Source organism: Balaenoptera musculus, chromosome 8 (genome assembly GCF_009873245.2).
Source record: "Balaenoptera musculus isolate JJ_BM4_2016_0621 chromosome 8, mBalMus1.pri.v3, whole genome shotgun sequence".
Lineage (NCBI taxonomy): Eukaryota > Metazoa > Chordata > Mammalia > Artiodactyla > Balaenopteridae > Balaenoptera > Balaenoptera musculus.
Window position 1 is genome coordinate 64,253,166 of NC_045792.1, and position 14,125 is coordinate 64,267,290.

General features: G+C 42.1%; 1 protein-coding gene and 1 non-coding gene across 2 annotated transcripts; both read right to left on the reverse strand.

Annotated features, from left to right (window-relative positions):
- Positions 1-805: 805 nt before the first annotated feature.
- EIF4G2 (eukaryotic translation initiation factor 4 gamma 2) lies at positions 806-13,437 on the reverse strand (the record flags this gene model as incomplete). The annotated part of the gene is made up of 22 exons (XM_036861316.1): positions 806-1,634; positions 3,059-3,180; positions 3,268-3,479; positions 3,633-3,837; positions 4,166-4,424; positions 4,512-4,727; positions 4,816-4,920; positions 5,413-5,538; positions 6,141-6,254; positions 6,632-6,792; positions 6,882-7,023; positions 7,297-7,395; positions 7,485-7,568; positions 7,752-7,862; positions 8,594-8,745; positions 8,827-8,893; positions 8,983-9,114; positions 9,825-9,927; positions 10,489-10,629; positions 11,286-11,351; positions 11,688-11,752; positions 13,135-13,437. Coding segments are annotated over 22 exons (3,051 nt in total), but the record flags the coding sequence as incomplete, so codon positions are not given.
- On the reverse strand, positions 5,946-6,088 carry LOC118900313. The gene has a single exon (XR_005021094.1). It is a non-coding gene; the product is annotated as a small nucleolar RNA SNORD97 (small nucleolar RNA).
- Positions 13,438-14,125: the final 688 nt, after the last annotated feature.

Consider the following 14,125-nt stretch of genomic DNA (forward strand, 5'->3'; position numbering starts at 1 on the left):
AAGAGGTCTGCTAGGGCACAGGGAGAGCTAGCTTCTGACGCCAAGAGGACACAAATAATACTGGTTTTACCCACCACCCCTCTCAGAGAATAAGCAGGTGCAACACTGAAGACAAAGGTTCTATCAGATTTAGCAGTATGGTGTATTACTGTCCGCCTAGAGGCTCCCCCCAAACCAAGTACAGGTTGCTCTTAGAAGCTAAGACAAGCAACCAGGACTCCAGCAACACTTTCAAGAGCCCCTACCCAAGCCAAAGCCTGCCTAGGATTGTCACATAACAAGGGGCTGGGGATTTGATCAAATGCTTATTAAGTGGTTTCTGAAAATATATTTTAAACCTCCATGCAGGGCTTCAGTTGGATTAAGGAGCCAGTTTTACTGGGCTACTCTGGGGTTTCAAGGGGGAACCTTCCTTGTAACAGGAACAATTACAATTACTGAGAATGATGATAGGATTGTTACAGTTGTTTTGACCATGAGGGTGATAAACCTCTCAGTTCACCACATAGTTCAGTATGGTGACGAAAAGATAAATGTCACCAAGTTTGTTGTTATGCATTAGCAACGTCCCTCTGAATTCATAAGACCTGTGATTCTCAGCACTGCCCCTGATTACAGGTATTGTATATTGGTTACTTCCAGTAACATGACCTAAAGAGGAATAACCACCTTGAATTTTCTGTCTAATCAGAAAATAGTGAATTTCTGATTATGAATTAAAAGTTCCTAAGACAGACCTATCTCAAAACAAAACCTATCAATTCTTCATAAATTTGTAGGTGCTACTTAAAGTCACACAACTATATCAAGTATCACAATGTTTATTGATAGATACAAGTATATAAAATCAGGGCATGAACATGACTTGATAAATTAAGTAGACTTAATTTCAATACTATAATAAGAGGGACCAATTCAAATTCTCACCATTTGTTTCACACCCACAAAGACCACTTCAAGGGCATTTACGATCTCTCAAAACTGATCAGTTTTGTGCAAGTAAACCATGTTTCTTTTAAAAAGACTTGTGCACTTGCCCAGGCTCAAGGATATTAAAATCTAGCACATAAAGCCCATTACTAGAGGTAGAAATACAGGCAATATACTATTACGGCAACAACCATCAATTACAGTTAAGAATTTTTCTGTAACAACCAAATGGATAATCAAATATTGCAACAACTCAAGTATTACTGAGCAAAGTGCATTTCTACAGTATTCAGTGTTGCTATTCAGTTTTCTAACTTAAAACAGCCTATGATAACTGGCAGCAAAGAAGGTCCTTGCAATAGACTGCCTCTGCTTGAGAACTTATGATGTAATTATTGCATGCTGCTAATATACTATCTAAACATTAAAGATACTCCTAAAATATTTGATGGTAGACTATGATTAAGACATTACACTACAAAAAAACCTTATGCAGAAGGAAATCCTAACTGACGCGCTTCTGCTTTAAATATTGTGAAAACATTACAGCGGAATGAATTTTCGCAGTGGTTAGGTCAAATGCAGTTACATCATAGCAACAGTATGTTTTGCACAATTTAAGGCTTTGGCTGGTTCTTTTAATCAGCTTCTTCCTCTGATTCTTCTTCTTCAGCAGTTTCTAGCCAGGTTAGCCACTGATTCACCTGTAAATTTGTAATTTAACGAAATAAGTAGTACTTACAGAAGACAGAATAGCAGAATTTTTTATTCCAGATCAAACAACCTACCTAAGGACAAAAGCTTTAGATAGTACCACACATTTTGTAATTGCCAACAGTCTTCAGAACCTACATTTATGTATTAGCTGTAAGTTATTTTAAAGACTGGCTTAAGGACAGGAATAAAGACGCAGACATAGAGAATGGACTTGAGGACACGGGGAGGGGGAAGGGTAAACTGGGATGAAGTGAGAGAGTAGCACTGACATATATACACTACCAAACGTAAAATAGATAGCTAGTGGGAAGCAGCCGCATAGCACAGGGAGATCAGCTTGGTGCTTTGTGACCACCTGGAGGGGTGGGATAGGGAGGGTGGGAGGGAGACACAAGAAGGAGGGGATATGGGGATATACGTATACATATAGCTGATTCACTTTGTTATACAGCAGAAACTAACACAACACTGTAAAGCAATTATACTCCAATATATTTTTGAAAAATGGCTTATTATTTGGATTTAGGATTACAAGCTGTTTAGGAACCATCAACTTGGGTGTCATTCTTTGACACCACTCCCATTACCCTTCAGGACTGTTTTAATATGGGACAGTGGCTCCTCCCAAACTTAAATACATTAGCAACGTGGCCGGGGCGGCGGGGGGCGGGGAGGGGGGGGGTGCGGCGTGGAAAGGCACACAGGACAACAAAGAAGATTCTGAAAAAGTAGATCTCCAGCCCCACACCGGAACTGTAGGGTCAGATTCCCCAAGGACAAGACTACGGAAAAATGCTGTGAGGGTAATCCTCATGAAGCTAGTTCCTGAACCTTAGGAATAAAGATACTATAGACCATCATTTCTCAAAGCCTGGCCCCTGGAAAAGTAGTATGAGAATCACCTGGGTTGTATAACACACAGGCCTACTAAATGAAAATGTCTAGGATCAGACCTGGAACTTCCTTTTAAATTACTTTCCAGGTGATTACCGTATGCTGTGGAATCCCCTGACATACAAATTCTTCCCCATGGCTAGAATTCTACTCCCACTAAATAAGATAAAAAATCATGGTATGAGAAATCAGAAACAATCTCTTTACTGACATTTAAAAAAAATGTCTCAATCCAATCGTGTACAATCACCCTATCTTTGTAAGTAGCTTCACTTCTAAAAAATGTTAGCCACCTCTAACCTAACAGCTTAGACACTACTAGGATTGAAGCCTTTTATTTCATAGCTTTACTTCATTTTGCTAACTGCCTACTTTACCACAGCTTTTAATAGTGAAGAATGACATGTATGTACAAATTACCAGGGTGATTTTGCTTGTATTTCAACTTTAAAAGGCTCATTATAAAGCAATACCAAGTAAACTGGAAAAAGCACACCGAATTTCTCTCAAGATTTACCTGGAACAAAGCCTTGCCTTTCCCTGGAAACTCTTGGGTTATATCTTCTTTCCAAGCCAAGAAAGCTTCTTCTTCAATAATCTCCATGTCATAGAAGTGAACAAAAAAGCGGAGTAACATGCCTAAAAGACAAAATGTAACCCCATTATTTAGTGTGCTGTTTAAGAATTGCCCCTCACTCATCATTCTTCTGATGTTGGTCCTCTCACCTTTCGGGAAGTTGCTATTGTAGCAGTGCACCTGAAGAGCATAGAGGGCACTGACTTGTAGATCAACGTGATCATGAAGGAATTTCTGCATTACTGGCTTGAAGGAAAGAAGCAGTTGTTTTTCCTGCTCTAACTGTTCTTTGGAAGGAGCAGAGGAAGAATCTGTTTCATCACTGGGTGGGTTTACTTCACTAGAAATGTACTGTAAGAAGCTGCACAGAAAGAGGTCTTGTTAGAACCTCCAAGTGAATTTTCTAGCTCAAGAAACAGACAATTCTTAGTCCCTTGCCTTGTAGATTTTCTAGGAAACAAAACACAGGTTAACTCTCTACTACATGTAGAAAACCACAACTCTGTTATCTTACCTCGTCATTAAGATGTTCACAAATCCTTTATCTACATGAAGTTTGGGAGAGATGTTATCTTTAATCCACTTATATATGGTTTGAGGAGATGGATCCAACTTTATTTGCTTTAACAGTTCCTTCTCCAATTTGAGGAGTGGGAATAAGAAACTCAGTCCCTTTCCTTCCAAGATCTCCAACATGCGGTCCTTATTCTGATCAATTTCTGAAGAGACAAAGCCATTCCCATCATCAGGTAGTTCATTTTACCTATGTTGGTCTAGAAAACTGCTCTACGAATGATTTTCCAAATGCACAAGATTCGTGTAAAATAAGGAACTAACCTAGCAAAGGAAACTCAGTATTTGGACCAAATGAGAACAGTTAAATCATAATAACCTCTTCTTTTTATAAAGATGAAGTCTATCTGTGGGAATGCTTATTGTTATCTGGACAGGATAATCACACTGACCTATATAAATTCACTCAAGGTACTAAGGAATGCCCAGATTTAGAATTAAAAATAAACAAAAAAATCCCCAGCATTCTCTTACCTGGGAGCATTTTCTGCATATTGACCTTGCTTTGTTGGAAAAGCTCTGTTAACCATTCTCGATCTTGTAATTTAGCTAATTGCTGAAGACAAAGTAAGAAGAGAGGAAAATGGGTGCCACTTTCCAGTGGTTGAGCTAGTTCTGAAATGCTCACCAGCTCCGAAATGATAGCACGAGCTGCAAACTGTGCTAAATATGATTTCACCAAGGGGATGTCAACCTCCAGTTTGGGGCACTGGTCCAATACATTCAGGAAAGCCTTAGAAGGAATATATAACACAGTCAATTTTATTAGTTTCCAAATTTGAAAGACAAGAGTTCTTATGGAATCCGGAAAGTATTCTACCTGCATGAAGTTGTCACTTGTGGCTATCCCTTCCTGTTTGAGTAAACTGATCAAAGAACTTGCTTTTTCTTTATCTTCATCACTTCTGTCTAGTGACAGGATGATTACTTTGCTTAACATCTCGGGGAGAAAGTGTTTAGGAGCCCTCATCTCTCTTACACCATTGACAGCTTCATTTGCATTTCCACTATTCAGATATTCGGTTACAACAGTTTCCTGAAAAGAACAAAGTCCAAATATCTTTAGAGTTTTCCTATCTCAAATACACTCCATGAACCAGACTATGGGATTATTTGAGACTTACGGTTAATTTAAGCAGTTCTTCCTTTGATGGCGGTGGCTTTTTACTGGTCTTGGCCGGCTTTTCCTGAATAAGTGGTGGATTAGTTTTGAGACCAAGCTGAGGTGTCTAAAAAACAGCAAAATGGTAGATATGAATGTTTAATATTTTTTTTATTATTAAAAAGGAGCTTATGAAGTTAGAGAGAAGACATTAAAAAGCAGCCTTCAGGGCTTCCCTGGTGGCGCAGTGGTTGAGAATCTGCCTGCCAATGCAGGGGACACGGGTTCGAGCCCTGGTCTGGGAGGATCCCACGTGCCGCGGAGCAACTGGGCCCGTGAGCCACAACTACTGAGCCTGCGCGTCTAGAGCTTGTGCTCCGCGACAAGAGAGGCTGCGACAGTGAGAGGCCCGCGCACCGCGATGAAGAGTGGCCCCCGCTCACCGCAACTAGAGAAAGCCCTCACACAGAAACGAAGACACAACACAGCCAAAAATAAATAAATAAATAATTAATTAATTAAAAAGAATCATTTAAAAAAGAAAAAAAAGCAGCCTTCAGACATCTTCAGAAAATACTGGAATGACAGCAAACACTGTCATGCTACATACAGTCCATACCTGTCCCAGAGGTGGTGTTTGAGTGCGTGGTGGTTGTGCACTAGGAGGAATCATAGTTATCTGGGGCTGAAGCTTTGGCACTTGATTTTTATTCATTAGGAAAGACTGAGCAGGCCTCAGGCTAATCTAGAATTGCAAACAAATCAGAACAGATATCCAAGTTAACAAGCAGTTAGCTAACATATTAAATACAACACTCCAACATCCTAAAGTTAATTCAGCATACACAAGCATGACAGAATCTATGGCAGAAACTTAAGTATCTTAAATAGCTAAACAGGTTACTCCATGTTATTAGGTTTAATTTCTGGCAAGAAAACTAAAGATCTGATGAGCACAAAAATAAAATACTGTTGTAAGTCTTATACCAGAATTCTCCAAGGATTAGCATCACTAAAATATTAACAACCAGAAGATTTAATTAGAGTTTAGAAAACATTTTACTTTATTCTAAGTCATTCTATTTGCAGGGAAGTCACAATAAAAATCTCATCAACCATTTTCCTTGCTCTAACTGAAGACTTTTAAGAGATTTGCCCTCATATCTCATAATCTTCGCTCATAGGACGCTGGACATCCAAAGAAAGAAAAAGCAGTAAAGAAAAGAGAGAAAGAAGGTAAAGAATTCCAGCATTAAGTCCTCTTAATAACGCGTCTTTTTATAATCATCGGGCAATAGATTTCTGAATTGACAAACTATGGTATATAAGTAACATAGGCAAATGTACCTCATCTGCATTAAGCTGTCCTTTCTTAGAAAACCGAGGTGGCATATCCTTCGACTGTCCTTGCAGCTGGGATAAGAGTCCCTGACTCTGGTTATGGTAGAGCTGGCTTAGCCCCTATTTCAGAAAGAGAGAAAGAAAGTCTAGATAAAAAGGGGTCCACAAATTATGGTAATCAAGTACCAAAGGGATGAGGCCAAGCCATAGGAAAGCTTAACTGAATTTGCCCAGAGAAAGTAAAAGGTGAAATAGGAAGAATAAATATCTAACCTAACTTACATAAAGCGATGTGACTTTACTAATACTTTACTAATCTTAAGGATAAGCATTTTACCCACTTTGAAATAACTGTCACACATATAAATTTGGTTTAGAAAAACACATTTTTAGGTTTTCTAAACCTGAAATATCTGTCCTTTTAAAAAAGCAAATCTATTCATATACATTCCAAGATTTAATACCTGTTGCCTAAACATCCTTAAATGTTTTCTTACCTGGCTTTTCATAAACTTGCCTCCCATCTCCCCAAACTGCGACTGTGTGGGAGGCATGATGTGTCCCCCATGGCCATTGAAGAGTTGATTTGAACGATGACGCCCCATGGTGGGTGAAAATCTATCCTGGATAACTCCTGGACCAGTACCAATTCCGCTACCTTAAAATACAGACATGAAGAACTCTTTACTATTAAAATGTTAAACTCAGTTTTTAATGTAACCAAACCACTATTTTGTTCAAAATCACCTGGCATTTGTCCAAACATATCAGCAAGTCCTCCAAGTGGGTCCCTATCCATTTTCATCCTGGGTGGCATGAACGGTCCCTCCAGAAAGAAATCACTTCTCATCCCTTGAGCCATAGGAGCAGGAATAAACACTCCTAGATCCTTCAGAAATATAAAGTGAATAAACACTTATTTCTGAACACTGTTTTACATAAAACTGAACTTCTCATATTGGGAAAACTAGAAATACTTCCCTGGACTATTAAGAGTGCTATTTACATAATTTCTATAAACAACTTCTCTCAAAAGGGCATACAAGACAGCATAAACATTAAGCTCTACTGGTAAGATGAGACAGTCTCAGAAAGTTTAAGAAGGTCTTTGTGCTATTATAAACTTAAAACCCACTTGATTAAAAACAAAGCAAAAACTTACTTTTACTGCATCTTGACGGATTTGATTGATCGTCTTTGGTCCATTGTCAAGAAAAGCCTTGCGAGGAACCCAATGGTGTTCTCTCAACTCTACGGTATCCTTTAATATAAAAAGTTTTAATAAGTATTATTTTAATATCCCTAAACAGAAAGACAGCATACCAACACACCTAAAGAAACCAGTTTTACCTGCAGCAGGAAACGAATCCTCGCTGGCAATTCCTTACTTAACATCAAGGAGCACATTCGGGCAAAGTACTGATCCATTAAGGACTGAAAGAAAAAAAAAATACACTTTCAGAAGAAAACGCTAAAGGCAAATGTATACTATTTAACGCTTCTAAGTATTATCGAGGTTAATGACTAACAGCAATCCTCTATATCACAAAAATAGGTTGTTTGATTTGAATAAAAATCAAGACAAGCTTACACTGTTTCTGTCAGCAACACACATACCTTGGCTCGTTCATGGTCTAACCTAGGTCCCACTGTCCTCATTATCTGACAGAGGCACTCCAAATCCTCTCCCATATCTTTGAGTTGGACTCTCTTCTTTTTTTCCAAAAGCTGCCAAAAGAAATAAATGTCATATATTTATAAATCCTTCTTGGGGGGCTTCCTTGGTGGCGCAGTGGTTAAGAATCCGCCTGCCAATGCAGGGGACACGGGTTCGAGCCCTGGTCTGGGAAGATCCCACATGCCGCGGAGCAACTAGGCCCGTGCGCCACAACTACTGAGCCTGCGCTCTAGAGCCCAAAAGCCACAAATACTGAAGCCCAAGTGCCTAGAGCCCGTGCTCTGCAACAAGAGAAGCCACCGCGATGAAAAGCCTGCGCACCTCAATGAAGAGTAGCCCCTGCTCACCGCAACTAGAGAAAGCCCGCACACAGCAACAAAGACCCGACACAGCCAAAAATAAATAAATAATTTTAAAAATAAAAATAAATCCTTCTTGGTTTAGATGTAGCACTTTCCCTTAAGTCTGCATTGACTCATAGCTCCTACAGTTCCTACAGTGTCTAGTATAGAACTCTTTATCTGGTTTCTGTTGAAGACATCCCTCCAAACTGAGCAACTTACACATAGGTAGACAATCAGTTCTACCCCTACCTTGCAAAACATGCTGCATATTTCCATATTTACAACATTTAAATAACAATTTTGCTGGCAATCTAAAATATTTAACTAGCCTACCAACACTCTCACATGGCAAAGTTATAAATTATAATTGACCCATTTCCCCCAAATAATGATGTACCCAGTGACTAATGTAAGCTTACATTCCCACTCATACTTACTGTTTTGATGCACTTATGAAGGATAGATTCATGAATAAGATCAAGCTTTCCAAGTTCTCCAATGAATTTGATGTTCCCCAACATCTTGATCTTGGCAATGGCTCTCTGTTCCTCCTCCTCGGGGAGGAGGGGATTTTCACGCTTATCATAGACTGAAATAAGTAAGAATAAAATCAACAATCAGAACTAAGTTGAACATATACAGTACTACATAGTACCAAACAAATTCTCACCATCAACATTTCTGGTTCGGTTTTCAAATTCATCTTGTAATTTGGAAATTAGGAGGCGTCTGAATGTCTATTGGAAACAAAAGACACTTTTGTCAGAGCTTGCTAATGAAACCTTTCAAATCAACTTTAAATAAGCAAGCAAACACTACCACTTACTGTGCTTTGCTTCTGTCCTGGCTGACCCTCTGCTGCTGGGCCATCAAAGTTTGGTGCATCTTCTGCCAATCGCAGACATAGCTGAGCATACAGTGAGCTATACTTTGGCTCTTCTAGGGCTTTGTCCACAATCTAAAATAAATGACTTTTTAAAACTAAATATGACAACTTTTGAAAAAACCTTTCTTTATAACTTAATACTTCCTTGTAGTCTTAAGGATCTTGAATCTCACAAATTTCTGACGAATTCTCTATGCCTCATCCGTAACCTGGGAATAAGAACATCTCTTTTGTAAGGCTTATTGTGTACACTAAATCAGGTGAGGCATGTAAAGTGCTTTAGCACACAACCTGGAAAAATATAAGCACTTAAATTTTGTTAGCTATTGCAGTGTACCAAAGAAGTCTAATTACACAGATCTCATACTAGCAAAACCCTCCCCCCTCAGGAGTTGAAATTATCTTGGAAAAGCTATAAACAGATGCTGGAATCACATCAACTATCATAAAATTCATTTCCAAAACCAAAATATGGCGTTCTCCACATAAGGAAAAACAAAGCAAAAACCCCCTTAATAGCCTAATAGCCCAATTAACCGTGCAACACAACACATACAATTTAAAATGACCTCTTAAGTCTGATACCATTAAAAGTTAGTGATTTTCTAAAAAAAAAAAAAAAAACCACCAGTGTTCAGAGATACATACATCTAATGTGTAACTCACACCTCAGTTTTAAGCAATAATGCAAATGTAAAAAACAACAACAACACACACACACACACCCCAACCTGGGTTAAATCTTTTCCTCTCCCTTTCGGTTAAGCCAACATTTAACTTACCAGCAGTATGACCCCTTTAAGGATGAGTTTAGACTCTACACCCACATTGAGGAGCTCAAGGCATAGCTTGTCAAACTTCTCAGGAGTAAGCTTATTTAGTATGCTAGGAAAAGAGGATTCAGACTAGGTATCAGCCAACACACAAAGAATTATTTAGTTGAAAAATCACCTTTAAATTATGTTCATTTTTCCCCCCATCACTTTCCCCTTTAATATCAAGACATATTCTTCTTAACCCATCTAACCAAAATTGAAATAAACCTGTTATTTAAAATATATCTACCTAATTGGGGGGATCCCCAGCTGTTGGACAAGAAACTCACATCCTCAAAACCTAGATCAAGAGCCTCCTTAATATCAAGACTACATCCAGGAGCTAAAACCGTTATGTTCTGTGCATCACTGGGTACACAGCAGGCATAGGAAATGTCAGCACAATGAGCTTGTGCATTTTAACCCAATGACTGAAAGCAACTAACTCTGAGCCCCAAAACACTGATGTGCCAATTTTCAGCTTAAAACTGTCAACGCTGGCATTCATTAAAATATACTTAGGGCATGAACATTGCCTTCTAAGTAATATAGCATACACACAAAAGAAACACAGTTAATCCATTTCTTCCCTCCTTTTATTTAAAGGACAAAACAGCCCCGATAAACTTACCCTCTTACTTTCCTGAAGATTGCATCATGTCGTTCTTTTTCATTTGCGGAGTTGTTTGCTGCGGAGTTGTCATCTCGTCTAGTGCTTCGTGCAGGAATCCATTTCTGAGCGTTTTGCCCTGGGGTTTTCCCCAGGAACTCGCTAGTAAAAAATTAAGAAAATAAAGATTAAGACAACTTGAAACATAGCATCCAGTCACATATCAAATGTCATACAGATCAGAAATCCTTCTAAACAGAAAAAACAGTTTAGTTTTTTCTCAACTTCCCTTACAACTAAGCAACTCACAATCAGTGGTTCTCAAACAATATTGTACATCAGAATCACCTGAAGGGCTTGTTAAAAGATTCCTAGGCCCATCCCAGTTTCTGCTTTAGTGGGTCTGGGGTAAGGCCCGATAATCTGCATTTCTAAGCTCCCAGGTGATGCCAGTGTTGCTGGTACAGGAGCCACACAAGAACCAACATCTTCTAATGTCTCATGACCATGTTATACGCATACAGATTTACTACCACAATTTAGTACGGACAATAATGGTTGGCTTCAGAAACAACATCAGTGAAAACAATCCAAAGTGTAACAGGATAAAATAGCAGTTGAGAACGTCAACTCGTATTAGATGGTTTGGCTAAAAAATAATTACGAACTGATATTCTAAATTTAGGATATGTAACAGAAATCATACCCATTAAGATAGGATTCCTGATGCCTTATTAACTATGCTGTAATGCATTAGAAAGACCATTAACCTAAATCTATTATTTACAGAAGTCATTCTTTTCACACGTTTACTATACCTGTTGCCAGCAGTCTTGGGATAGTGCTGAGGTGCACCCCTACTTCCTCCTCCGCCCGAAGAAGCACTATTTAACAGAAAAACTTTTTTTAAAAAAAAAAGTATACCCCAAGTATATTTCACTCAAAATAGATAAAGGATCTCTTTAATTATTCTGCATTTCAGTAAGTACACCACAGATGAAGACTGAACTTAGGCCCAATGGAAACCCAAGTAATTAATTACATTTATTCTTCAGATAGCAAACAGAAAACAATGACAATTTTAGGGCTTTAAAAAAATGTACTCGGCACATTATAAATTAAACCTGCAGCACAATTAAATCAGAATTACTTGGTGTGGTTATTCCTTGGTTTTGTGATTAGTCTTGTCACAATAATTACCAAAATAAATCTACACATACCTGAAACGAGAAGCACCCCCTTCTGCAATCGCACTCTCCACTTTGGCGGCTTGACAACGAAGAATCTTCAAAAGAATAATATTAATGGATGGGGTGGGGAGGGAAGGGGATGGGAGAAATGAAAAACCTAGAATGAGAAAGAGTACCAAAATTAGACACCGCTATCATACAAATCTGTAAACCTGCTTCAATTACAATTTATTTCAGAGCCTGACACTGCAGTTGATTGACCTTACACTGCAGCGCAGATCTCATAAGACTAAAATAGAATATACTCGAAACACAAATGGACAATAAAATTTTATTTTGTTTACCACCTGGAAATTCTCGTGTTCAAGGACGCAAGGAAGTGCCTACATAGAAATGTAAGAACCTCTCAATTGCTAAGAACCAATCCTTAAGAAAGCCACATTCTACCTCCTTTACAACTGAGCACTGAGATCAGTAATAGACAATCTAACTCTTAACAAGACGGACAAGTCCTGGGAAAACAGTTGTAAGTTTTTACTGCCTCAACAACGAACTACACTGAATAAGGGGTAACTAAAGACGGCTTTCCCCACTGTTCACTCTTAACTGGGTGCACAGGGCCCATCGGAAGACCGGGGCCACAACATGGCAGCAGGAACCTCCGCCCCATTTTTTCCTTTCCTGGGAACAAAAGAGCAGTGGAGTCCTCCCACCCAGGCCCGAGTTAGGGAAGTGCTTCCGACAGCCTCTCGCGAAGCCGCCGCGGGCAAGCCTCGGGGAGGAGTGGAGGCCGCCCCCGCGGCCCGGCTCCCGGCTCTTTGTTCTCAGGCAGGAAGGCGGCCTCCTTCCCACCCGCCGCCTCCAGCGGCCCCCTCCCACCCATAAATCCCCAAGGGACTGACAGCCGCCTCGCTGCTCCCTCCCCGCCCCCCGACAAAAGCTCAAAAACCCTCGCTTCCCTCCCCTCTCTCGTCGCAGATGGGGCTCGCCAGGCAGGCCCTTCGCTCCTCCACCAAGGGCAGCCCGGCCGCTCCCCGCCGGCCCCTGGTCCCATACACCTCCTCCCCGCCGGGAGGCCGAGCTCCGGGACTCCTCCGCCTCGGCTGGTCCCGCGCCAACGGCCGGGCCCTCCCCGCCGGTCCGCGTCCCTCCCCCCAGCTCGCACCGCCCCGCCACGCTCTCCCCATCGGAGCACACCCGCGCCCGGGCTCCGGCTCCGCGGGGGACGGCCGCCGACAGCCACAAAGACGTCCGGGGGCCGCCACGTTCCTTCTACTCCGTCAGCAACGGGAAGGGAGAACAAAGGGGAAGAATTTTCAGGTGCCCGAAGCGCGAAGGAAACGCTAGAAAGGGGTCGCCCCGCCCGGCTCCGCCTGCGGCCGCCATTTTGTACCGCTCGAGAAGAAGCGGGCAGGGGCGGCGGCCATTTTAGAGCGCTTCACTCGGCGGCGGCGGCGGCGGCAGTGGCTCCACTCACCTTCACCGAGAACTCAGCAGCTGCCACTGCAGCTGCCTCCTCAGGATCCGGTCGTCGGGGACGGGGAAGGGAGGGGGAGGGGAACGGAAAACAAAAAAGGGGGAGGGAAGGGGGAGGAAGGAGTCGGGACTGGCTTGAAACTCTCAGCTCAAAAGAGTCGCTGCTGCAGCCACCACCCGGTACTCGCCGCCACCTCCATAGAGCTCCAACTCGCTGCTGGCGCTGAGGCGTGTCTGAAGCCGAACTTATCACTCTAGGGCAGCCGAACCCACCAGAGGCGCCCCGAATGGCTCCTTTGCCACCCAATCAGCGGCCCGGCTGCTGTCTGCCGCCAATCAGCGCAGGGCGGCGGGGAGGAGCCACAGGGCCAAGCTCGGTTGCGGCGCAGCCCCTCCGCAGTGCGCAAAGCCATATTCGCGAAGGCTCTGAGGGCAAGCCAGTGGCGTAAGGGGAACTGAGCACTGTCGGGTTGCGGCCCATTTGCGTAAAGTCCTAGAGCCCTCTGAGTCTGCGTTGGTGTGGCTGCCTTGTCTTCCTCCTGTCTCTTTGTTCCTGGAGTCCGTATCCCATGCTCGAGATATACAGGCCCCAGCCCCTCTACCTCGTTTTCTCACCGGGAATGTGGGAAGGAAGCTCGCCCTTCCACCCGACCCTTTCCTTGGCGTGTGCGAGCTCTGCTTTTCCTAGCGCCCTCGAGGAGCCGAGATTGCCCCTCGCAGGCTGGGCCTCCCTCGTACGGGCCTGTAGGGCTAAGGCCTGGCGCCCCCGCGGCGCTGCGCCGGGAATCGTTGGTCTCCAGGTGCTCGGCTTCGGCAGCCTTTAGGTCGGGGAGCCGGGAGAGTAGTTGAGAAAAGACGATGCATCTCCAAGTGTTAAAAGAGCTTCATTCAGTTCCCTATTTATTCCACCCCCTGCTGAGTGAATGAGAAAGGGATGAAAGGAAGGGGTTTATTGTCTTTGTACCTCACTAGAGAAGCAGCTTTTCCCGAAG